The following is a 23353-nucleotide window of genomic DNA, read 5'->3' on the forward strand; positions in this document are numbered from 1 at the left end:
ACGTGGCACTGCTCATCAGGCCACGCTGAGGTGGCGTCCCACACAGCAGAGACAGAAGGACCTACAGCTAGGATATACAACTATGTACTGGGGGGCTCTGGGGAGAACAAGAAGGAGAACAAAAAAAATTGACAACAGATGTTAGCTCAGGGCCAACCTTTTAAAAAAAAGAAAGGGCGTCTAGGTTGCTGGAATGACTCGCAAATCTGGGCAGCAGGCAGGGGGCGAACTCTTGGGGCCTCAAAGGGGCGAGTGAGCCTGGGCCCAAGGAGAGGCGGCTGGACGGCAACAGGGGGAGGGCCCGGTGGGCAGCAGGTGGCCGCTGCTGGGGGGCATGTGGGTGTGAGGTCGTCTCACGGCTCCTCAGGGCAGGGGAGAGAGAGGAGGGAGGGATCATGGGGAGCAGGTGGGCCTCGGGACCCCCAGAGGCTGGCAGGGCCCAGCTGTAACCCGGCCCACCGACCCCATAAGATGTTAACCGCAACCGTGCTCCGGGGAGAGAGTTCAATTGGTAACCCGACCGCAATGCCAGTGGTTCAGAGTCCTGCCGGTGACCGGGTGGCCTCAGCACCAGGACAAGGAGTGGCATCCTGTTCCTTCGCACCCCTCACTATGCGGCCCTGGCAGAGCCGGAGGCCCAGGAGTCAGGCTACCGCCCGCACACTCATGGGGGAGAGTGTAAAATGGCCCAGCCACCCGGTGAAAAACACTCTGGCAGCTCCTCAAACAGTTAAACACAGGGTCACCACGTGACCCAGCAATGTGATTCCTAGGTGCAAAGCCAGGAGAGATGAAAACACACGCCCACACAAAAACTGGTGTTAAAGGGGAAACGGTGGGAACAACCCAACTGTCCACTGACAGGCGAAGGAATAAACAAAATACCAAAATACTGTCCACCCACACACGTGTCCACCCACATGCTGGAGTATGAGGCAGCCTGAAGAAGAGCAAGGCCCTGACATGGCCGCAGGGGGACGGACCCGAACACACGACACTCAGGGAGAGAAGCAGACACAGAAGGACACATGGCGTGTGATCCCATTGACGGGAAACGTCCAGAACAGGCCGATCCACAGACAGAGAGCGGGCTCGTGGGGGCCAGGGGCTGGGGAGGCGGTGGGGGTGATGCTGATGGGGACGGGGCTACTTTTGGGGTGATGAGAATGTTCTGGAATTAGATAGAGGTGATGGTCACGCAACAGTATAAATATATTAAAAACCACTGAAACGTATTCTTTAACGTGGTTAAAATGGTGAATTTTATGTTACATGAATTTTATCTCCATTAAAAACAATTTTTGGGAGGCCTGCCTGGTGGCGCAGCGGATAAGTGCACACCTTCCACTTCGGCAGCCCGGGGTTTGCCAGTTCAGATCCCGGGTGTGGACATGGCCCCACTTGGCAAAAGCCATGCTGTGGCAGGTATCCCACATATAAAGTAGAGGAATGTGGGCACAGATTTTAGCTCAGGGCCAGTCTTCCTCAGCAAAAAGAGAAGGATTGGCAGTAGTTAGCTCAGGGCTAATCTTCCTCAAAAAACAAACAATTTTTTTAAAAGAAGAAATCAGGCCACAGGACGGGCCCCGTCCAGTCCTTCTCGGAACTGGTGGACACTCTGGAAAGGCCTCTGGCTGGTGGGCAGAAAAGCTGTGAAGCCCCCAGCACACAGGTGGCACAGCCCAGGGGCAGCCCCTCACTGCGGCCGGCTGTTCCGCCCTGCCAGCTCCTCCTTTCCTCCTCTGCCCTTATCCTAACTGGCACAGTCACCAACGGGGTGACACCTCTTGCTCCATCACTCCCCCTTGGTGAGCTCCACGGGGGCGTCGCCCTGAGCTGTTTTTCTGGCAGGCCTGAAAGAAAAAAGCGTGTCCGGGCCATCTTCAAGACAAAGTCATAGGTCACCGTGAACCAAACGGCAGACAGTCATAGGTCACCGTCAACCAAACGGCAGACAGCTGAGGCTTCCCGAGGGCCGGACAGGCTGGCCAGCGTGGCCCCGACACTCAGTGCCACCGGGAGCAGGAAAGGCAGCGGGGTTCCCTGAGAAGGGAGGCGGCCCAGCTGAGACAATGGGGGCTCCCCACCAAGAGGTGGGACCAAGAGGTGGGGCCCCGAGAACTTGGCCTCTGGCGGCCAGGCTGGAGAGAAGGAGCCACACAAAGGCCATTGTGCAAGACGGGGAATGTGGCAATCTGGCCCTGGGGATCCTGGCTCAGTCGCCTTTATCCCACACTCCGCCAGCTCTGCCCTGTGGCAGGCCTGGCTCAGGGGCAGAGGGACAGCGCTCACTGGCCCCCACAAACAACAGACAGCCCTGCCCCCATGGCCTCTGGAGAAGTGTTCAAGGCAGGAAGGGAGGGGATAAGATGTTGACAGCAGCGCAAAAGCAGAAACCACGGGCTTGTCCGCAAGTCAACCTCCAGGACCGGGAGGGGCGGGGGCAGCCAGGCCCGCGGCGGAATCCCATGAGTCAGTTCCCAGGAATGAGGGGGCCCTTTTGTCCGCACCGCTCTGAGCCTTGAGTGAAAATAAGCAAGTTTCTAGCCGAGACGTCGAGCCCCACGCGGTGCACCGTGCGCGGCCGGGAGGTTAGAAGTGGAAAGAAATCCCCGTGGGTCTGTGTTTCGCTGTAAGCACACACCTGTGTGTCCCTGGTGCCACCTGCGGGGGGCGGGGCCCCGAGGTGCTCGGTTACCGCATCTGCTTCCATGACCCCAGGACGCACGTGTCACCTGCAACAGCAGCTGGAGCCACGGCGCCCAGGACGGTGGCGCTCCCGCCACCGCGCACCAAGGGCGGGCACTGCGGCAGGAGCCTCCGCCCGGGCTCTCGCCGGGGTGACCCCCAGACCCTGCGGGGGCCCCCCCCGCAGCGACACCGAAGCTGCGACAGGCGGGGGTCCCCACGCCCCAGTTTGACTTTATTTACACTCAAAAGGAAACCCGCAGTTTTCAGTGAGCTGGGGGTAGTTTTCTGCGAGCTCGCCCCACTTCCACCTCCGCGCGTCCCGCGGCGCCGCAGTGAACCACGCGGCTAACTGTCCGCGCAACGCAGCCCCGCGCCGCCTGCGTAGACGCAGCCGCCCGTTCCTCCCCGCCCCCTTGGCGCGCTTGCGCAGTCCGCCCCAGCAACAAAGCCCCCTCCAGGCCCCGCCCCCTCCCGCCTCACTCCGGCCTCCCATTGGCTGGCTCCGCCACGCGCCCGCCCCGCCGACGCGGCCGACCAATGAGAGCGAGGGTGGGCGTGGCCGAGGGCGGGGAGGTGAGGCCCGCCGGCGCGCGTCCATTGGCCGGCTCGGCGAGGGGAGGAGCCGCTGCGTCCGGCCACCCGCCGCCGCGATGAGCCTGAGCCGCCTGAGCCGCCTGAGCCGCCTGCTGAAGCCGGCGCTGCTGTGCGGGGTCCTGGCGGCGCCCGGTGTGGCCGGCGCCATGGTGAGCGCGGCGCCGCGGCCGGACCGAGGGCCGTTGGGGCGGGCGCGCGGCTCCCCGGCGGGGGCCGCGGTGACCTGGGCGGGGGGCGTCCGGCGGGGGCGGGCGGGCGGGGGTCACCGCGGGTCGTGGGCGGGGGCGGGGCCGGGTCAGGGTCGGGACCCCGCGGGGCACCCTCCGCCCTGGGCCGGGCGAGCGGGGCTCCGACCGGCTGGAGCCCGGGGTCGCGCGCACGGGCGCCCGCCCCTCCCCCGCCGCGCGCCCCGGGGCCTGCGCGATGCGTCACAGACGGCGGTCCGGCGCCCTGGCTACGGCCCTTGTCCCCAGGGCGCGGCCCTCGGCGGGCACAGCGCGGCCGGCGGTAAGTGGGCATGGCCCGCGCAGCCGCCGGGTCCCCGGGTCGCCGCAGGCAGCGGCACCGGTTGCCCGGCAGGCGGCGGCGCCGAGTCCCCCGGAGGAGGCAGGCTCCGGGGTGCCGGCGCAGGAGGGCGCGCCCCCGGCGGCGGAGGGAGCCCTGCCCCGCGAGCCCCGGGCCGATGGAGTTCCCGGCCTCGGAGAGCAGCTGCAGCGCCGACTCCCGGGACCCGGTGCGCGCGGGGTCCCCGCCCCCGCCGGCGGGATGGGCCTCCGCGTCTCCGCTCGGGTGCGCCCCGCGGCGCAGGGGGCCGGGCGCCTTTGAGGAGGAGGATCTCTCGCTTTCTTTGCCCCGAGGCCTGATTTTTCTTCGCGCGGATCCGCTTGGCATCTGTTCTTCTTTTGGGGAGCCGGGCTGGGCGAGCGGGCCGGGTGGCGCGGGGCCCCGTGCGCGCCCCGAGGTCGGCCGGCCGCTCAGCGCGCCCTTGCCTTGCAGTGTGCGTCCCGCGACGACTGGCGCTGTGCGCGCTCCATGCACGAGTTTTCAGCCAAGGACATCGACGGGCACATGGTTAACCTGGACAAGTACCGGTGGGCACCCGCCGGCCTTGGGGGGGAGGCCGGGGGCCTGGGAGGCGGGTGGACCTGACCTCTCCTGACCGCCCCATTCCTCGTCCAGGGGCTTCGTGTGCATCGTCACCAACGTGGCCTCTCAATGAGGCAAAACCGACGTAAACTATACTCAGTTTGTCGATCTGCACGCCCGATACGCTGAGTGCGGTTTACGCATCCTGGCCTTCCCCTGCAACCAGTTCGGGAGGCAGGTGCGTGGCGGGCCCCGGGTCCCTGGGTGTCCCTGGGTGGGGCGTTGGGGGAGAGAGTCCGGGTCCCTCCGTGGACGCGGGGACCCCGTGTCCACTCGCCCCCGCACCCCTGCTCTTCCCAGGAGCCAGGGAGCAACGCGGAAATCAAAGAGTTCGCCGCGGGCTACAACGTGAAATTCGATATGTTCAGCAAGATCTGCGTGAACGGGGACGACGCGCACCCGCTGTGGAAGTGGATGAAGGCCCAGCCCAAGGGACGGGGCATGCTGGGAAAGTGAGTGGGCGGGGGGGCGGGGCAGGGTGGGTCTGGGGGGCCATGGGATTTCTCGTGACCTCACGCTTCTCCCGTAGCGCCATCAAGTGGAACTTCACCAAGGTAAGAGGGGCGGGGGGTGGTGTACAGGCCAGGACTGTCCCGCGGCCACCCGGCCTGGCCCAAATGGGGCAGCGGGAGCGGGGCGCCTGGCTTGCCCGGGCCCTCTTGCAGGGGGTCCCCCGCGGTGGCCTCGCGCCCTGACTCCGCGTCCCCGGGCAGTTCCTCATCGACAAGAACGGCTGCGTGGTGAAGCGCTACGGCCCCATGGAGGAGCCCCTGGTAGGTGCCCTTCCGGGGGGCGCGCGGGGGTGGGGCGCGCGGGGAGGCCCCCCTGATGCCTCTCCCCCCGCAGGTCATAGAGAAGGACCTGCCCTGCTACCTCTAGCTCCACACGGCTGTGTCCCCCCCGCCGAGCCCACCGCCCGCGCCCCCCGGAGCCTTCCACCCGGCACCCATGACGGTCGGCCTGAAAACCAGCGCGCTGGTGGGACTGACCCGAGAACCGGCGTGCACCTGCCGGAGGAAGGTCCCGCGGCCTGGCTCGGCTGCGGCTCGGCGCCCCCTCTCCCCCCCAGCTGCCTTGTGGGAATAAAATATACAGATTGGCCTGCTGGCTGCCCCTGCCTCTCTGGAGGAAGGGCGGGGGTGCCTTTTGCCCGGGTCTCTCTTTGCTCAGGGCCTCTGTCTCCTGATCCGTAATATCTTGGAGGCCGTAATCCTCGTGACTGACTGCTGCTCCAGGCTCAGAGACTTAACCCCTTAGGAGGCAGCTGTTTGGGGCCTGCCTGGGGCCTCAGCCTTCCCCCGCGCACAGAGATGGGGAGGTCAGGGGACTGAGGCCTTGTAGCCCTGCCCACGAGGCGCCCGCTGCACCTGGGGCCGGGCGTCGGGCCAGGCTGCTCTGGGCACAGAGCCATGTGGGCAAGGCCTGCTCTGCAGACCGGAGTCACGAGGGGTCGCCCAGCCGGGGCACCCAGGCCTGCCCCTGGGCCTCATCTGGCAGAAGCAGGGGATCTTGTCCACAGCCCCCCCAGGAGAGCCCTGCAGGCCAACACCCCACTTGTGTCCTGGGGGGCCCTGAGGCCATGGGCACAGCCTACCTAGCTGTGGGCAGCACAAGGGAGCTAGCTGTCCTGGTGAGGGGGTGGGGGTGGCACAGCTGGAGAGTGGCCGAGTTCCCCAACCTCCACTGCTCCCAGGGGAGGCCGGCAGCAGGGCGTGGGGACCTACGGGGGATGGGGGGCGCTGGGGAGTCAGAATAGTCGGAGCGACCAGCCGCCTTTGGCTGCCTCCTTGGCCGCTGCCCCCGTCTGCTTCCGTCGGGGGCAGTGCTCTGCAGAGTCAGGGCCAGAGGCCGCGCCTGCTCCCCCAGGCTTCCAGGAAGGGCCTGGCGCCCACTCCTGCCTTCCAGACCCAGGCCAGCTTGTGGGGCCTCCTGTCCCTGGGCTGCCCCACCTGCCGGCACCACACCCCCTGAAGCCCTGGGAGGACACCCAGGCAGAGCCCGCAGCCCTACACACAGGGCTCCTAGGAGCTGGTCCCGGCCCAGCGGGGTTTCAGGTGTGGCTTGTGTCTCTAGCAGGCTGAAGGTGGTCAGTGTCTGACCCAAGACAGCATGGGCCTGGCACAGCCAGTCTGGAGGCAGCTGGCCTGCTGTGCGGGTGCCAGGACTACAGTGGACAATGGCTCTGTGGGTTGGGGCCTGTTCCCAGGCTGGCACAGGGAGCGCCGACAGGGAGGTGTGGCTGGGGCCGGAGCAGCCATGGCCTCCTGGGGCTGGACGAGGAGCGGGCCACCTCTGCAGGTGGCAGCCACCCCCTGACCTCACTCCCCAGGGCAGGGCTGCAGCGGGCACCCTCTGAACGGCCCAGCTGGAGGGGACCCAATGGTGGCAACCCCCCCGACACTGTCTCTGCAGCTGTAAAACCAGACATAAAGTAGTGAAAAGGCACATATATTTTAAAAAAGATCTCTTTACATATATACACGTGACATAATTATAAATACAGATAGAAACGGGGGGGCCGCCCGCCCCACCGACTCCGTGGGCAGATTCTGGGGCCTGGGAGAGGCGGCCGGGCAATAATTTAGGGAGCAGAGAGCAGGGATGGGGAATTGCATATATTAACGGGGGTCTGCCCCACGGAGCCCCCCCAGACACGGCGGGGCCCTGAGCACCTGGGGTTTCCTGAGTTTCCAGCTCTTGGGGCACCCAGTTTTGCAGACTTCAGGGGTTCGGGCCTGGTGCCCCCCCAGGCCTGGAGGGCAGCAGGAGAGAGAGGCACAGAGAGGGCGGTCCCCACTCGCAGGCCCCGCCTGGGCCACTGGACCCGAGTCATCCTGAGTGGGACCTGCGCACGCGGCAGCCCCCAAGGCAGGGCCCGGGGGCACCCCGCAGGGCCGGCAGCTTCTTGGGGGTCTGCCCAGGCAGGCACGGCCGGGAAGGCACTGCAGTGAGGCCTCGGGAGGCTGGCGGAGGGCGCCCCCGTCCCCCTTCTCTCAGTAGTCGGCAGGGGCCTGGGCCCTGCTCATCACCCGCCTCGGTGGGGGGAGAAGGCGTCTGCGTAGACGTGGGGCGCTGCACATAAATAGGCTTCTCCGGAAGGGCGCCGGCTGCCCGCGGCCGGGCCTAGGAGTTGGGGAAGTGGGGGCTGAAGTGGATGACGCTCTGCCGCTCGGGGCCCCCGCCGCCCCCCGCCGCCCCCACGCCGTTGCCCAGCGGGACGGCGGGCTCGGCGGCCTGCACGGAGTTGAGGGAGCGCAGCATGTCCTCCAGCACCTCCTTGAAGTTGATGTCGCAGCCCTGCTGCACGAGCGCCGCGGGGTCGGCCGGGACGTCGGGCGCGCCCAGCAGCAGCCCGCCGGGGGCGCGGTCCGGGGGCGGCGGCGGGAAGGCGAAGGGCGAGGGCGGCGGGAAGGCGGCCGGCGGGCTGAGGGTGAGGTCCAGCACCTCGCCGGGGCCCACGGGCAGCGCGAGCGGGCCCAGCGCGGGCGGCGGCGCGGGGAAGGCCCGGCCCGGCACGCTCTTGCGCTTCACGTCGGCGTCCATCAGCTGCAGCTCCTGCAGGACGCGGCGCACGCAGCCCTCGGGGATCTTGATGCCTGCGGGCGGGGCGGGGGTCAGGGCCTCCGCGGGGCGTCCCCCAGCCCGCCCCGGCCCCTGCCGGCGCGCCCGCCCGCTCACCGACTTGCTTCTTCTTGTCCTTGGTCTTGAGGCGCACGATCTGCAGGTAGCTGCTGCTGGTGACGTCGGCCATGACGGCGGCGATGCGGCCCCACACGCGCAGCAGCGCCCCGCACAGCATGTAGTGGTGCCGCAGCCGCAGGCCCTGCACGCAGTCCTTGCCCTCCTGCACCAGCCGGCAGTGCCGGTTCCTGCGCGCGCGGGGGACCGACGGGCACAGACGGGGGTCAGACCGGCCGCGCCCCCCGCGCCCACCTCTGAGATCAAGGCTGCCCTCCTCCTCCTCGGGGATCCCGGGACGCCCCAGATGCCCGCCGGGCCCCCTCGTGCAGCGCGGCCTTGGAGACCATCCCTCGTAGAGCTGCCCACAGAGCAGGGCAGGGCTCCCCACGCGGTACCCCCCAACCCCCGCTCCGTCCAACTGCGACCCTCACCACGCCGTGTGGCTGCAGTGTGTCAGCGAGAAGGTGTAGCTGCTCTCCCAGTGCTCCCTGGCCTCCTCCGCCGTCACCTGGGGACACAGGGCCACCTGAGCCACCAGGACGGGCGGCCCGGCCATGCTTCCCACTGCGCAATTGGGGAAACTGAGGCCCGGAGCGCCCCAGGGCCGCTCATCCTGCACCTGGCGGCGGCACGGAGGGCCGGCCAGGGGGCGGCAGAAGCCCCGCCAGGGAGGGGTCGCGGGGGCAGCTTGAACAGCGGCAGGACACCGTGCAGGAGGCACGGGCCCGCGGGGCCCGCGTCCCGGGGATCGGCCCCTACCCGGTGGAACCTCCGGCGCAGGCTCTCCAAGGTCTCCAGCTGGCTCTGCCGGCCGATGTTGGGTTTGTACACGGTGAAGAGCTTGCCGCGGTTCTGCTCCGCCAGCAGGCAGCTCGGCTTGTTGCCCCGAACCTGCTCGGGGGGCGCGTGAGGCCAAGCGGGGTCCCCCAGTCTCGCCCCGCCACACCCCGGCCGCGCCCCCGCGCCGCCCCGCCCCGCCCGGCCCCGGCAGCGCCCCCTCTCCCCACACCCCTCCTCTGTCTCCGCCCCGCCCCGCCCCCGCCCCCGCCCCTCCACCATCCCCGCCCCTCCACCATCCCCGCCCCTCCCCAGGGTCCCGCGGGCGCCGCGCACCTTGTAGGAGACGTAGAAGCCGTCGTGCACGCCCGTGAGCTCCAGCGACCTGGCGTACGCCTCGTCCCACTTCAGCCCGCGGTCCACACTGATCTGCCAAGCACGCGGGCGTTAGGGGCCGGGCCGGGGCGCGGCGTGGGGATGAGGGGCGGGCGGGGCGGGGCCCCCTCACCTTGTAGAAGACCACCTGCCCGTCCTGCGGGTGCCCTGGGGCCAGGAACACCTGCTGGCTCTCCTCGTAGATCTCGTCGATGCCCGGAGCCAGGTCTGGGGGGAGGGTCAGCGGGGCAGGGTGAGCGGTCTGGCCTGGGGTCAGCAGACGCCCCGGGGCAGTGTGGCTCAGCGGGCTCCACCGTTTGCGCTCTGGGGAGCAGTTCTCGGGTGCGCCGGAGCAATGCCCCAGGGAGCGCAGTGGAGGGCTCCCCAGCAGAGCCGGCCCGGCCCCCCGCACGGTGGAGGGGCCCCCCACCAGCAGAGCCCACGTGCACAGCACGGCGAGGGCGCTCACCCAGGATGCCCATGTCGTATTTGCCCTCCTTCTTGTCCACCTCGATGAGATGGTCGAAGGTGTCGGAGAAATACTGGAAGAGCGTGTTCTGCTTGTGCACCTCCAGCCCCAGGATGCGGTTCAGGAACTTGGTGATGGAGCAGTCTGCGGCGGGCAGGGCGGGGCTCAGGCTGTGTGTGTGGGGAGCCCCCGACCGCCCGCCAAGCCTGGGAAATGCGGGGACCCCCACCCGGAGGGGCGGCGCCGGGACTCACCCTTCTCCACGTCCAGGCCGCCGGACCTGGACTCCCGGCCAATGATGCCGACCGACAGCAAGCCCTGCTTCATGTCTGCGGGAAGGGAGGGCCTTACGCGGGGTCCTCGGCCACCAGCCCTTCATCCAGCCCGCTGGGGGCCCCTTGCCACCAGAGTCCCCTCGGGGAGTGTGTGGGACGGGCCTTGGACACAAGTCCAGCCTCCCAGTCCCAGCGCCCCAAACCGCTCCGGCCCAGCTGCCCCGCCCCCTGGAGAGCGCCCCGGTCCCCCAGCTCGCCCCCAGCTCGCCCCCAGCTCACCGCGGAAGAAGGCGGCGCCCCCTCCAGGGTAGCCCAGGGGCAGGGGCACCTTGTTCTCCGTCTGGCTCAGGATGGTGTTGAGAACACAGCTGAGCGCCCGGGCGCCGTACTGAACGGAGGAGCAAGGGTGGGGTCAGAGGCTGTGCTCCTCCCGGGACCCCTCCCTCCCGGGCCGCCGCCCCTCCCCAAGGTACCTTGTTCTCGAAGTTGTACTTGCTCAGGTCTCGGGACTCGGTGGCTCGGCGGTCCCCGTGGGTCAGAGCCCCCTGCCGCAATGGGGAGGCGGTCACACGCGCCCCAGCTCCTCCCTGTGCCCCGCCCTGCCCCTCTTCAGGGAGCCACCTTCCAGCCCCTGCACCGACCCCCCAGCCCCTGCCAGGCCCCTCACCAGGCTCTCCAGCCGTTTGGCCACGATGGAGGCAAACCTGCGCTCGCCGGCCAGCTCGGAGATGAGAAAGACGTACTCGGGCGCCGAGACCTGGTTGGACCGGTGGGTGCGGCCTGGAGGCAGAGGGGGCACTCAGGGGCTGTTCAGCCGGTGGGCCGGGCGGCCTAGGGTCAGGGGCAGGCCTTGCCGGGGACTCACCGAACTGCTGGATGGCGCGGTCGGCGCTCCAGGGCAGCTCCAGTGTCATGTGGACCCGGCGCCGCTGGTTCTGGACCCGGCGGTCGGCTTGGAGGGAGACGCCAGAGCTGGAGGCCTCCGAGATGATGGCCACGAGCTGGGGGGACACGGGCGGGCCGGGTTGGCGGGGGTGGGTGGTCCCCCTGCTGTTCCGTGCCCCTCCTGCCCCATGCACCCCGGGTCCCCTGCACTCATTTATGGGTGACCCCCCCGGGAGTTTCTGGGCCTGCCTATGGGGGGCCCACTGGCATTGGAATAGAGTCTGGACCATGTCAGTCACCCCTGGAGGGGGCGGCGCGCCCAGGCACACGTGCACACGCACACACACGTCGGATGCACACAGACACGGCAGGGGCTGGAGCGGCCCCCCGCCCTCCCTGCGGCCCCCACCTTCTCCCCGCTCATGAAACGCTCCTTCTCCCGGAGGTTCACGTGGTCGATGGACAAGCCCTGCTCCGCCCGCGACTCGAAGGCCACCGTCCCGTCGGGCCTGGACACCACACGGCCCTTCCTGCCGGTCATCTGCAGCCACGGCAGGGGCGAGGGGACAGGCTGTCAGCCAGCCAGTGTGGCCACCCAGGGGCTGGTCCCCGTGTGCCTCAGTTTCCCCATCTCCCCGCCTGGGACCCGGGGCTCCTGGGGTGGGGGCTGTGGGCTCTGCCCCGCTGCCAGCAGCCCGGGGCTGACCAGCAGGGACTTTCATGATGTCTTAAGTCTCATCATAAACTGGGACCTGGTGCTAAAAGCATGTGAGGTGGCACCAGGGGGACCAGAGAAGAGTAGAGCAGTTCATGTGGGAGGGGACCAGGAGGGACAGGCCCAGGGCCCGAGGGCACCCAGCACCCAGGGCAGAGGGGGTGTGCAAAGCCCGGGGACCCGGGCGGAGTGGCTCAGGGAGGAGTGTTCTCTGGAGCTGGATGCTGGACCCTGCAGCTGCCCTCCCTCACTGAGCTGGGCAGGGACTTGTGGGGGCCACCAGGGGGCGCCTCCAGGCTCACCTCGGCCACCCGCTCAGGGCCCCCAAGCTGGTCGATGAGCTCATCCAGGGTGTTGACCGGCAGCTGCGGGCCCAGCGCCCGCACCTTGGCCAGCAGGTCCTGCTTTAGCCGCTCGACGTGCTCCAGGACACCGGGGCCGTGCGGGTCCCGCTGCAGGGGGCACAGGGGGCCTGCGGGGCCCGGGGGTCAGGGGGCCGGCCAGGCCGCTTACCCACAGCCCACTCACAGCGGGACTCAGCCCCAGGCCTACGAGGACGAGGGGAGGGGGACAGCCTGGTGCACTGGACGCCCCAGGGGCACTACAGGCCCCGGTCACTTTGCTTTTCTGGGCTGGTCCCCCCAGGACCAGCTCAGGTGTGGGATGGAGGCACCCCGAGTCTGAGCCCCAACAGAGCGACCTCACAGGCCCCCAGGGACAGTGAGAGGTCCTGACTCCATATGGGCTGGGGAGGGGGGTGGACAGACAGATGCTGGGGGAGGAGCAGCACAGAGGAAGCTGCAGGGCTGGTGAGGGAAGGAGGCTCCGCAGGGGGTCCGGAACATTCTCTCTCGCCCAGACTGCTGGCATGCACCGGTTCTGCCTTGGGGCAGCCGCGGGCTTGGCTTCCCCTCCCCAAGCCTCAGTTTCCCCATGTGTGAGGTGGGGAGCGCCCAGGTGAGGGCCTCACCGCGGTCATCAGCCGGGAGCCCAATGGCGTCCACAATGACCACATCGTCGTCCACCAGGGACTCAGGGGAGGAGTGGAAGTCGCTGTCCAGGCCGGCGTCCGATTCCGTGCTGCTGTCATCGCTGATGCGGATCACGCCGGTCACCTCGCACGCCAGCCGGGGCGCCTTGGCCCCGCGGCCCCGTGGCCGCCCTGCGGGGAGGAGCTGGGTCACCGCGGGCCTGCTCCTTGTTCAGGGCCTGGCCCGGGCCGGCTCACGGTGAAGCCCCGAGCTCTCGCCGGTCTCCTGCGTCCTGCTGTCGGCCTGGGGCAGTTTCACTGTCCCTGCTGACTTCCTGACACGGTGACGTGGCCTCGGGTGGCGCCTGTGAAGGCTGCGCGCCTGACCTCACGAGGCAGCCCAGGGTGGGTCGGCCCGAGGTGTTTCCCGGCACCGGGGGGACGGGGGTCTAGGCGCCTTCGGTAACCCTGCTGCGTCCAGGACGCCCTGAAGGCTGGTCTGGGAGGTGGAAGGGGTGGCACTGGGCGGTTGGGCTGGCTCTGCGCCCAGGCCTGGCTGTGTGACCTCAGCGAAGGGCCTGGCCTCTCTGAGCCTCACTTCCCACCATGAGCAGACGCTCAGCCTTCGCCTGGAAGAACAGCGGCCACCAAGCCAGCAGGTGCGAGGGGGGCCACTTCCTCATTCCGGGATGCTTTTGAAGGACCCCGAGCGTGAGGCTGTGCGGCAGGATCCCGAGGCCCCGCCCTCTGGGGGTGAGGCTGGAGGCCCCAGGCGGGTGTGTGGTCGCGTGGGGGCGAGCTAGCTGCACCTGTCCCACAGCACCGGGTTTTTTCTAACTCGGCAACAGTGGAAGGCTCTCTGGGCCCTGCTGGGACCTGCGTCCCAGGGGCGGGCAGTGTGAACGGGAGGCAACTGCCTTCGGGTTTCTCTTCTGGGAACCTGTGCTCCCACTGCCCGCCCTCTGCACCTGGCAGACCCTGGATGCCCCGCCCCCAAGCCAACAGTGGTTTCGCTCTTCATTTGCAGGGGGCGCTGGGAGAGGGGGACCCGGCCCCCTGGGGCTGCCCTGGAGGGGATGGTGGGGGTCAGGGGTCAGGCCGGCTTAGGGACAGCATCCCACATGGCTCAGCAGTGAGCAGCAGCAGGAGTGACCGGCTGACCCAAGGAGGACGCTCAAAAAGGAGAGACCAGAGGGAGGTAGCAGGAGGGAGCAAGGATGAGCAGGAGGCCCAGGAGGGCCACAAGCTGGAGAGTGGGGCGCGTGCTTACGTTTTCTCTTGCCGCCAGCTCCTCTCTCTCGCTTCCTTTTGGTGGAAGGAAAGTGCTTCTGGATCAGAGACAGGAAGACGCCTCTGAAAGTGAGAACAGAACTTGTTCACCATGAGCACAGGTCCTGCTGTCCAGCCAGGAGACCCACGGCCCATAATGTCCTGTGCACGGTTTGTTCTGGGCAGCAGCCAGCACCAGGGGCCCTGTGGGCGGGTCCGAGGGAGGGGCTGGGCCTGGGTGGGAGGGGACGGAGCTGTGAGGACAGCGGGGTGGGGTCCCGAACCCCATGCAGCGGGCGTGCAGCTGCAGGGGGCGCAGCTTAGCTGTGATGGCCTGAGCTGGGGCCAGGGCGATGGGGCTCCCACCACCGTCAGAGGGCCCTCGGCTCTGCCTCTGAGGGGTGAGGGGGCAGCCACAGCGGGCGCTCCCAGGGTCAGGGCAAGCGGAGTGGGTTGGAGGAGGTGCCAGGGCTTCCTGGACAAGGGAGGGAAGCCAGGCGGGGGGAGGGGCGGGCTGGGGCACCTTCCCAGCCCTGGGGAGAGAGGCCAAGGGCGTCAGAGACCCTGCAGGCCTGTCCCTAAAACCAGTGCAGTCCTCCTTGAAACAGCGCTGTCCCCACGTCGGGGGTGGGGGGTGCACCCACAACCCTTGTTCTGAAATCTCGGGACTCTCCGAGCCCTGGGGTCGCCCTGGTTAACTTTTCTGGCTCAGGAGCTGGGCCTGAGGTCACTAAGGGTGGGGCTGGCATCTGAGCAGGCACGCGGGGCTCCTGCCGGCCAGCCCACCCTGAGGCCACCTCCCGGGGCTGGGGATTCTCGGTCGGCCCCCAGGGAGGCCCAGCGAGTGGGGCGCCTGTTGGGACCACACAGTGAGGGGGTCCCGGGCCTGCCCGCCACCCTGCCCCATGGGCAGCACTCACTCGGCAGCTGAGACGAAGCAGTCGAGCTGCCCGTCCTTCTCGTCCAGCACCTCCCGGGTCCGTGCCTCGCCCGTGGACTGCAGCCCGATGACCACACACTGTGGGGGAGCAGGGTGGGGTGAGCTGGGCTCCGGGACCCCCCACCGGTCCTGAAGCGTGACCCAGAGGGGCCCACAAGGGAGCCCCAGGCCCCCTGCAGCAGGAAACCCGCAGTCTGCGCCTCGTCCCTCCCCTTGTGCCCTGCTGGCTGCAGGCCCCCAGCACGCCCAGATCCGCCCGGATCCGCAGGGCAGCCAACAGCGACCTCAGGCCCCTGGACCCTCTTGCTCTTCTCTGCCCCGCAGGCCCGTCCCCCCCCAGCTCACCTTGTCCCGGGCCAGCTCCTCCCGGGCCAGCTCCACCAGCCGGTGCACCTTGGCGGCCACGCACAGGTACTTGAAGAAGCGCTGGTGGGCCGACCAGAACTGACCCCACAGGGACTTGCGTGACTCCAGGCCGATGCAGTCGGCCGCCTGCTGGAACACGCCCAGCGCCTCGGCCCACTGCAACGACAGGCCCGCTGAGCTCACTGCCGCCCGCCACCCGGGCCCACCCCGCTGGGATTTGGGGCCGGGACATGGGGGTCTAAGCAGAGCAACACAGAAGTGCTGCCAATAACCAGAGTCAGAAGTATTCAAAAAAGAAAAAAAGTCCCAGACAAGGACAACACAAAGAAGGAGAACTACAGGCCAATAAGGGTGATGAACAGCGATGTGAAAATCCTCAACAGAATATCGGCAAATTGAACACAGAAATACGTTAAAAGGATTAAAATACACCGTGAGCAAGCGGGATTTATTCCAGAGGTGCAGGGATGGTTCAGCATCCACAAATCAATCAACGTGACACACCACATCAACAGAATGAGGAATAAAACCCACGTGATCATCTCAAGAGATGCAGAGAAAGCATTTGACAAGATCCAACAGCCATTTATGATAAAAACTTCTAGCAAAATGGGGACAGAAGGAAAGTACCTCAACATAATAAAGGCCATATATGACAAACCCACAGCCAACATCACACTCAGTGGGGAAAAACTGAGCACCGTCCCCTTGAGAAGAGGAACGAGACAAGGGTGCCCACTCTCACCACTCTTATTCAACGCAGTACTGGAGGTTTTGGCCAGAGAAAGGAATAAAAGGAATCCAGATAGGAAGAGAAGAAGTGAAACTCTCGCTGGTTGCAGACGACATGATCTTATATACAGAAAACCCCAAAGAATCCATCAGAAAACTATTAGAAATAATCAACGACAGTAAAGTTGCAGGATACAAAGTCGACTTCCAAAAATCAGTTGGTTTTCTGTACTCTAATAACAAACTAACAGAAAGAGAACTCAAGAATACAATCCCACTTACAATCACAACAAAAAGAATAAAATATTTAGAAGTAAATCTAACCCAAGAGGTGAAGGACCTATACACTGAAAGCTATAAGACATTATTGAAAAAATCGATAACGACATAAAGAGATGGAAAAATGTTCCATGCACATGGATCGGAAGAATAAACATAGTTAAAATGTCCACACTACCCAAAGCAATCTACAGATTCAACAGAATCCCAATCAGAATCCCAATGACATTCTTCATGGAAATAGAACAAAGAATCCTAAAATTCATATGGGGCAACAAAAGACCCCGAATTGCTAAGGCAATCCTGAGAAAGAAGAACAAAGCTGCAGGCATCACAATCCCTGACTTCAAAATGTACTTCAAAGCCACAGTGATCAAACCAGCATGGCACTGGGACAGAAACAGACACACAGATCAATGGAACAGAACTGAAAGCCCAGAAATAAAACGGCACATCTACGGACAGCTCACCTTCAACAAAGGTGCCAAGAACATACAATGGAGAAAAGAGAGTCTCTTCAACAAATGGTACCGGGAAAAGGGGACAGCCACATGCAAAAGAATGAAGGTAGACCATTTTCTCACACCGCACACAAAAATTAACTCAAAATGGATTCAAGACTTGAGAAGCTAAGACCTGAAGACATAAGACTTCTGAAAGAAAATATAGGCAGTACATTTTTTGACATCAGCCTTAAAAGGATCTTTTCCAATACCATGTCTACTCAGACAAGGGAGACAAAAGAAAAAATAAACAAGTGGGATTTCATCAGACTAAAGAGCTTCTGGAAGGGAAAGGAAACCAGGATCAAAATAGAAAAACAACCCACCAACTAGGAGAAAATATTTGCAAATCATATATCCAACAAGGGGTTAATCTTCATAATATATAAAGAACTCACACAACTCAACAACAACAAAACAAACAAGCTGATCAAAAAATGGGCAGAAAATATGAACAGACATTTTTCCAAAGAAGATACACAGATGGCCAATAAACACATGAAAAGATGTTCAGCATCACTGATCATCAGGGAAATGCAAATCGAAACTACACTAAGATACCACCTCACGCCTGTTAAAATGGCGATAATGGCTAAAACTAAAATTAACGAATGTTGGAGGAATATGGAGAGAAGGGAACCCTCATCCACTGCTGGTGGGAATGCAAACTAATGCAGCCACTATGGAAAACAGTATGGAGATTCCTCAAAAAAGTAAAAACAGAGCTACCATAGCCCCAGCCATCCCACTACTGGGTATTAACCCAAACAACTTGAAATCAACAATCCAAAGTAACACATGCACCCCTGTGTTCACCGCAGCATATTCACAACAGCCAAGACGTGGAAGCAACCCAAGTGCCCAATGACTGAGAACTGGATGAAGGAGATGTGGTGGATACATACAATGGAATACTACTCAGCCATAAAAAAGAAGAAATCGTCCCATTCACAACAGCATGGATGGACCTTGAGGGAACTACGATAAGCCAGCTAAGCCAGGCTGAGAAAGACAAACACCCTATGATTTCACTCATACGTGGAAAATAAACAAACACACGGACAAAGAGAACAGATGAGTGGTCACCAGGGGAAGGGGGCTGGGGGTGGCCACAGGGGGTGAAGGGGAGCATTTATATTGGGACAGACAAGTAATAACGTACAACTGAAATATCACAATGGTGTAAACTATTATGACATCAATAAAGAAAAAAAACCCCGAAACATGATGCTGGCGAGGCCACAGTGCAGGAGGCAGAGTGCTGAGGCCTCCAGAAAGGGGCAGGGAGCTGCAGTGACCACCTCCCGCCAGCAGGCACTCGGCTCTGATACTTTAGACCAGGGGTCTGAACGGGGTGATCCTGCCCCCAGGGGACACTGGGCCATGTCTGGGGACATCTGTGGGTGTCACACTGGGGATGCTCCTGGCATCCAGTGGGTGGGGCTGGGGATGCTGCTCGACCCCCCACAGTGCCCAGGACGGCCCCCCAGAGATGGCCTGATATACCCAGTGCTGATGGGGAACCCTGTTCTGGTTTGAGCTCAGAGAACCGTCTAGAACACCAGCAGGGCTGCTGCTCAGGGCTCATCCTGTGTAGGTGCCACCTGACAGAGCCCAGGAGCCCGTCTACACATGGCGGGATGGTGAAGAGGACGGGACAAAGCCACAGGGAGGTGGACACTGACAACGGCCGTGCGCTAGGGGTCATGACCTGGGGCACAGTGTTTGTGACGTGGCAGGAAGTGGAGGTGGCCGTCGTCTGCCTGCGTCATCAGTCACGTCAGAACCCCCGACTTGAACAGAACTGAGATGCCGTGCTCCCGCCAAAGCTCACAGGAGGCGGGCCCACCGCCGCCTCCCTTCCATGACCTGACCAGTCCCCGCGGCATCTTTAAGGACAGAGGAGAAACAAGCAGGTGTCCGTGCCCTCAGAGACCCCTGGCACCCCGCTCACCAGCAGGGCCGCACGGTTGTAGACATGCTCAAAGGCCGGGTCCAGTGGGATCTCCTCGATGCGGAAGGTGACACCAGAGAAGCTGAGCTGGCGAGCGATGTACATGCCGCTGACCTTCATGTCCATGGCCACAATCTCCATGGCGCCCACACCCCTGCGGACGGGGACAGGCTGCCTCAGCACTGGCCGGGACCTGCCCACCACAGGTGGGTCCCACCTGGCAATGAACTGACTCTGGGGAGGGGCTGACACCTGGGGCTGAGCCCTGGAGGACGAGAAAGGCTGGGTGCATGGAGACAGCACGTGCAAAGGCCCTGGGCTCTGATCCGCTGGGGCAGATTCTCACGTGATGATCCCTCCAGTTGCTGGAGGAGTGTGAGCCAAGGTGCAGAGCAGGCACACCTGACACCAGGCCCTGGTGTGTGGCGAGCAGGGCCCTCCACGGGTCCCCTGCCGCGCCCCCTGCACGGGCAGGGGAGGGTGCCCACCTCTTCTCGATGGCGTGCAGAAACTCATCGAAGGTCCGGAAGGGCGTGCCCTCGCCCCAGATGCCCAGGCGGCTCATGTAGATCATGTTCTTGGGCTCAGAGGCACCTGGGAAGATGTGGGGGGTGGGGGGGGGCGGGCAGGGTGGCTGTCAGCTCCTCCAACTTAGTGAGGTCAGGGGGCCTTGGACACAGCCCCAGAAATGGCCCGAGGGTCAGGAATGGGGACCTGACGCTCTCAGGAAAGTGCCCACGGGTAGTTGTGCCGAGAAGCTGGAACCAGCTGGCAGAGGGAGCCCTTGATGGGGCTGATGTCCACCTGAGAGAGCAATCTCTGCCTCGGGCCAGGTGGTACGGGGTGAAGACCAGCAAAGCCAATGGATGGCACACCAGACGCCCAGCACAGCTGCACCAGTGCAGACATTGCTAATGGATGACGGCACGTGCAATGAGGCTTCCCTCCCTGCCCCTGACACACTGGACACGCCCCTAGGATGCACCAGAGCAGACATCACTAATGGATGACGGCACATGCGATTGGGCACTCTCCCTGCCCTGGCTGCTGTCCTTAGAGACCAGCCATGACCCGTGCCCCCCACATGCCCTCACCTGTGGCGCTGGCGTAGACCACCCTGGCCAGGGGCAGCTTGTTCTGCAGGTCCAGCACGGCCTTGCCCATCTTGGTGGAGCTGGCGTTCTTGGCTTTGTGGCACTCATCAAACACGATCTGAGGCAGGCGTGGGTTAAGGACTGTTCTGGAAGGTGGGCCATCCCACGGGTCCTGACTCGATACCCCAGGCTGCCCCTTCCTGGTTGGGCGAACTCTGTGAAGCGCTGGGGGGGTGTGCGGCTATGGGGTGGGGGCCTCTGGGTGCCTCTGGGCCCCATGCGATACCGACGGAAACGTGGCACATGACGCCCTCGCCAGGACCTCGAAGACAACGCTGATGCACAGACGTGCACCAACACGCACCAGGACAAGGGGGCCTCTGGATAGGAGAGCCAGCCGTGACCGCGTCCACCAGGAGCTGGGCACTGGGACCTGGGCTCGCTTGGCGTCACGGCTCACGGTTACACACGAACCTGTGCCGATCCCAGTTTAAAAACAACACCGAAGAAACAAATTGGAAATGTAGAAAGTGCTGGATGTTTTAAGGGGAAGACAGCACGTTACAAACAAGTATGCCTACTATGTATGAGGCCACCATGAAAACACGGCGTGTCCACACACACGCATGCACATACACGCGTGATGTGCGTGTAAAGGGCTGATGGAGGACGGCAGGCTGGGGCGGAGCGTGCAGCCCTCGGGACGCTAACTGCCGTCGTCTTCACGCACGGGGGTGCCAAGTATCAGCCGCCCAGGACGCACCCTGACCCCACTCTCCCTGTGGCCCACGGACGCTGTCATGCATAAGGCGAGCATCACCCTGAAGAGCTGACCACAGAACGTGCCCTTGTGGACAGAAGAGACAGACAGGGCAGCGTCCCTCTTCTGACCTCTGACAGGGGCCAGGAGCAAGGGGGACTTCTGGAGAGCACGGGGGCCGGTCCCCCTTCTGGGAATGGCCTGGAGGACACAGAGGGAAGGGGCCTCCCCGGACATGCCCGCTCATTCCTGTCTATAAGGAGAGAGGCTGGAGACCACCGGAGTGTCCCTGAGACAGGGGAATGGCCGCGTCGGGACAGAGTTGTGTGAGACTCAGGGAAGAGCAAACCTGAGGGCTCAAGCGGGAAGCAGGAAATCGGTGTGAAATGGTACACACGGGACTGCCTGGGGCTCAGGAGGACGAACGTCCTGCACAGCCGCCCGCAGCACCATTGGGGCGCGGGCCAGGGGCTCCACCGCGGGAACGAGGAGGCAGCCTCAGTGCCAAGGGGCAGAATCTAGTGACAGATAAAGGGGGCCCCCTCAGGCACCTGTGCAGACATCCCCCGGAGGAGCTGGGACCCCCCGCGCCCGCTGGGGGGACAGCTGGGGGAGACTGAGGAGTCTGCTTGCAGGGCGTCAGAGGAGAGCGTGCCCTGCGCCCCCAGTGCACTCAGACAGGAACCGAGCGGAGACGCTGTCCACTCCGCCCTGCTCTTCCGGGCTGCACTTTCCTACAGGTCGGCGGGAGCAGAACAAACCATCCACGTTTTAGGGGAAAAGGAGGGAAGAGTGGAACCCCCCATCCTGGGTCTTCCTGCCACAGCTGGACGGGCCTGGGACGCGACACTGACTCCGGAGCACCGGCAGCCTTGCCTTGGGCAGAGCCGCCATCTGGGCCGCCTGGCCCGGCCTTCCCAGCCCACGGAGCCAGACCAGCTGGGGGCAGGGCCAGGAGGCCGGACGTGCTCTGCGCCCCTACACCTCCGGCCCGCGGTGTCAAAGCCACCACCACGCGAGCCTGTGGTCACAGTCGGGCCCGCTGGAGCCAGGAGGCCCGACCAGACCGCCAGGGCAGATGACAGCGGTCACCGAGGGTGAGCCTCCAGACCAGAACATTCCTCTGCCGGGAAGTCCTCCCGCGCCAGGGGGTGGAGCCCCCCGCCTTCCGCGGCTCCTTCCGCCTCCCGCCACACCCCGCCAGGTCGCCAGGATGCGACGCGAAGACCGCTCTGACCGCTCTCGCCCCGCCCTCCCTCCTCCGGCCCCTTCTCCCACAGGCCCCCTTCCCCTTGACGACGCCCCCATCCCACCTCCTCCAGCTCCCTCGGGCCCCCTGTAGCCCCTCCCCCGACCCCGCCCCTCCTCTCTATAGCCCCACCTCTTGCCCACGCCCCCTTACCCCACATCCTCCGGCTCCCTCCTCCACTCCTCCGCCCCCAATAGCTCCTCCCCTCACCCCTGCCCCACCCTTCCACCCCGCCCCCTCCTCCCTCGCCCCTCACCTTGACCACGCCCCCATCCCGCCTCCTCCAGCTCCCTCTCTCCTCCTCTCGACCCCGCCCCACCTTTCTATCCCTCCCCCTCCTCCCCTCCTCCCTCGCCCCTCACCTTGACCACGCCCCCATCCCACCTCCTCCGCCTCCTCTCGACCCCGCCCCGCGTCCGCTCCCGCGCGGCAAGGATACGACGCCGTCGAAGGCCTCCCCGCACCACTCGAGGACCTGGCGGATGCGCGTGCGGTGCTGCCCGCCGGCCTGGCTCTCCCCGATCAGAGCGGAGTAGGTGGCGAACAGGACGCCCTCTGAGGTAGTGTTGTCGCCGTACTTGATCTGGAGGAGAAGAGGGCGTGGGTGCGCGCGGGGGACCCAGGGCAGGGGGGCGGCGGCAGGACGCGCACCCACCTTGCTGAGCGCGTGCACCGCGATGCCATGGGCCTCGATGTCCCGCAGGTCGCGCTCCGCGTCGTACTTGAGGTCGTTGGAGACGCTGAACCTGCGGGGCGGGCGTGTCAGGGGCCGCTCCCGCCCCCCGCCCGGCTGCCCGCCCCCGGCCGCGCAGGGACGCACCACAGGGACTTTTTCCTGCCGCGCAGGAAGTTCTCCAGGATGATGCCGGCCACCGTGCGGCCCTTGCCCACGCCCGCGCCGTCGCCGATGAGGAAGCCGGCGCGCTGCCCGCCCGGGAGCAGGACCTCGTGTTGCTGTGGGATCGGGAAGAGGACGGGGTCAGGCCAGCGGGGCGCCTCTCCTGCTGGGACCTCGCGGGGGCCCCCTATGCAGGATGCAGACCCCCCCCAGGCGGGACGTCGACCGAGTGGGAGACGCCGGGGTCACCTGGCACGCGTAGGTGATGGCCTCCAGCTGCAGGGCGGACAGGGCCCCGCTGTCCGAGGCAGGCAGGGCGAGCGTGTAGGTGATGTCCGGTGGCGGGACGCTGGACAACGTGCTGGTCTCCACCACACGGTCTGGGTGCTGCTTCCCGATCTTGGCTGGAAGGGCGTGGCCAGGGACACATTAGGGGCTCGGGCGGGGCAGGCCAGGGGCGTGACCAGGGTCAGATCAGGGGCGAGGTCCAGGGCAAGCTGGGGGCGTGGTCGGGGGGCGGGCGGGGGGTCGGGGGGGAGTGATCGAGGGGGCTGATCAGGGGCGCGGGCCAGGGTCTCAGGGTCTGCTCGGCGGGATGGGGGTCGCTCTCAGAAGGCGGAGGGGCCCGTCAGTGCCTGGCGCAAAGGAGTGGGGGCAGACCCCTGCAATCCTCTCTGGGGGAGGGATACAGCCTCATTTTCCATCACACCCTCTCCGGTTTTGCTTTGCAACAGGTGGATTGACAGGTGGATTACGACCACGATTGCAGAACCACCCCTGGCCCGCCCACA

The 23353-nt window shown here is 65.0% G+C and overlaps 2 protein-coding genes across 9 annotated transcripts in view; one reads left to right on the top strand and one right to left on the bottom strand.

The window, feature by feature from the left end:
* Positions 1 to 2972: 2972 nt before the first annotated feature.
* Positions 2973 to 6876, top strand: GPX4 (glutathione peroxidase 4). 3 transcript variants are annotated; one of them, XM_044753700.2, is made up of 7 exons: positions 2973 to 3434; positions 4282 to 4376; positions 4465 to 4609; positions 4732 to 4883; positions 4961 to 4985; positions 5145 to 5204; positions 5278 to 5532. In XM_044753700.2, exons 1-7 carry the CDS (start codon positions 3342 to 3344, stop codon positions 5308 to 5310), a joined length of 603 nt encoding a protein of 200 aa, XP_044609635.1. In that variant the 5' UTR covers positions 2973 to 3341; the 3' UTR covers positions 5311 to 5532. The 3 variants fall into 3 exon arrangements, with proteins under 3 accessions (XP_044609635.1, XP_044609636.1, XP_044609634.1); XM_044753701.2 differs by having other exon boundaries at positions 3277 to 3434; positions 4961 to 5001; positions 5278 to 6876; XM_044753699.2 differs by lacking the exon at positions 2973 to 3434 and adding an exon at positions 3616 to 3792.
* The window catches only part of SBNO2 (strawberry notch homolog 2), a 55071-nt gene continuing 38580 nt past the window's right edge, over positions 6863 to 23353 (bottom strand). For 4 of the 6 annotated variants that reach the window (XM_070491044.1, XM_070491043.1, XM_070491045.1 and 1 more), the window contains 25 exons: positions 22812 to 22966; positions 22545 to 22678; positions 22380 to 22470; positions 22164 to 22307; positions 19716 to 19833; positions 19110 to 19215; positions 18622 to 18775; positions 15133 to 15309; positions 14768 to 14865; positions 13849 to 13931; positions 12579 to 12770; positions 11911 to 12080; positions 11303 to 11434; positions 10874 to 11009; positions 10676 to 10788; positions 10482 to 10553; positions 10288 to 10396; positions 9988 to 10062; positions 9734 to 9877; positions 9398 to 9492; positions 9226 to 9313; positions 8872 to 9003; positions 8544 to 8620; positions 8110 to 8300; positions 6864 to 8027 (listed from right to left, as the gene is read on the bottom strand). In XM_070491044.1, coding sequence (XP_070347145.1) covers positions 7457 to 8027; positions 8110 to 8300; positions 8544 to 8620; positions 8872 to 9003; positions 9226 to 9313; positions 9398 to 9492; positions 9734 to 9877; positions 9988 to 10062; positions 10288 to 10396; positions 10482 to 10553; positions 10676 to 10788; positions 10874 to 11009; positions 11303 to 11434; positions 11911 to 12080; positions 12579 to 12770; positions 13849 to 13931; positions 14768 to 14865; positions 15133 to 15309; positions 18622 to 18775; positions 19110 to 19215; positions 19716 to 19833; positions 22164 to 22307; positions 22380 to 22470; positions 22545 to 22678; positions 22812 to 22966 — 3557 coding nt within the window. In that variant the 3' untranslated portion in view covers positions 6864 to 7456. Of the gene's footprint in view, positions 8028 to 8109; positions 8301 to 8543; positions 8621 to 8871; positions 9004 to 9225; positions 9319 to 9397; positions 9493 to 9733; positions 9878 to 9987; positions 10063 to 10287; positions 10397 to 10481; positions 10554 to 10675; positions 10789 to 10873; positions 11010 to 11302; positions 11435 to 11910; positions 12081 to 12578; positions 12771 to 13848; positions 13932 to 14767; positions 14866 to 15132; positions 15310 to 18621; positions 18776 to 19109; positions 19216 to 19715; positions 19834 to 22163; positions 22308 to 22379; positions 22471 to 22544; positions 22679 to 22811; positions 22967 to 23353 lie in introns of all 6 variants that reach the window. The other 2 variants (XM_070491048.1, XM_070491046.1) reach the window with 2 other exon arrangements.

The sequence above is a fragment of the Equus asinus genome, chromosome 20 (genome assembly GCF_041296235.1).
Source record: "Equus asinus isolate D_3611 breed Donkey chromosome 20, EquAss-T2T_v2, whole genome shotgun sequence".
NCBI lineage: Eukaryota > Metazoa > Chordata > Mammalia > Perissodactyla > Equidae > Equus > Equus asinus.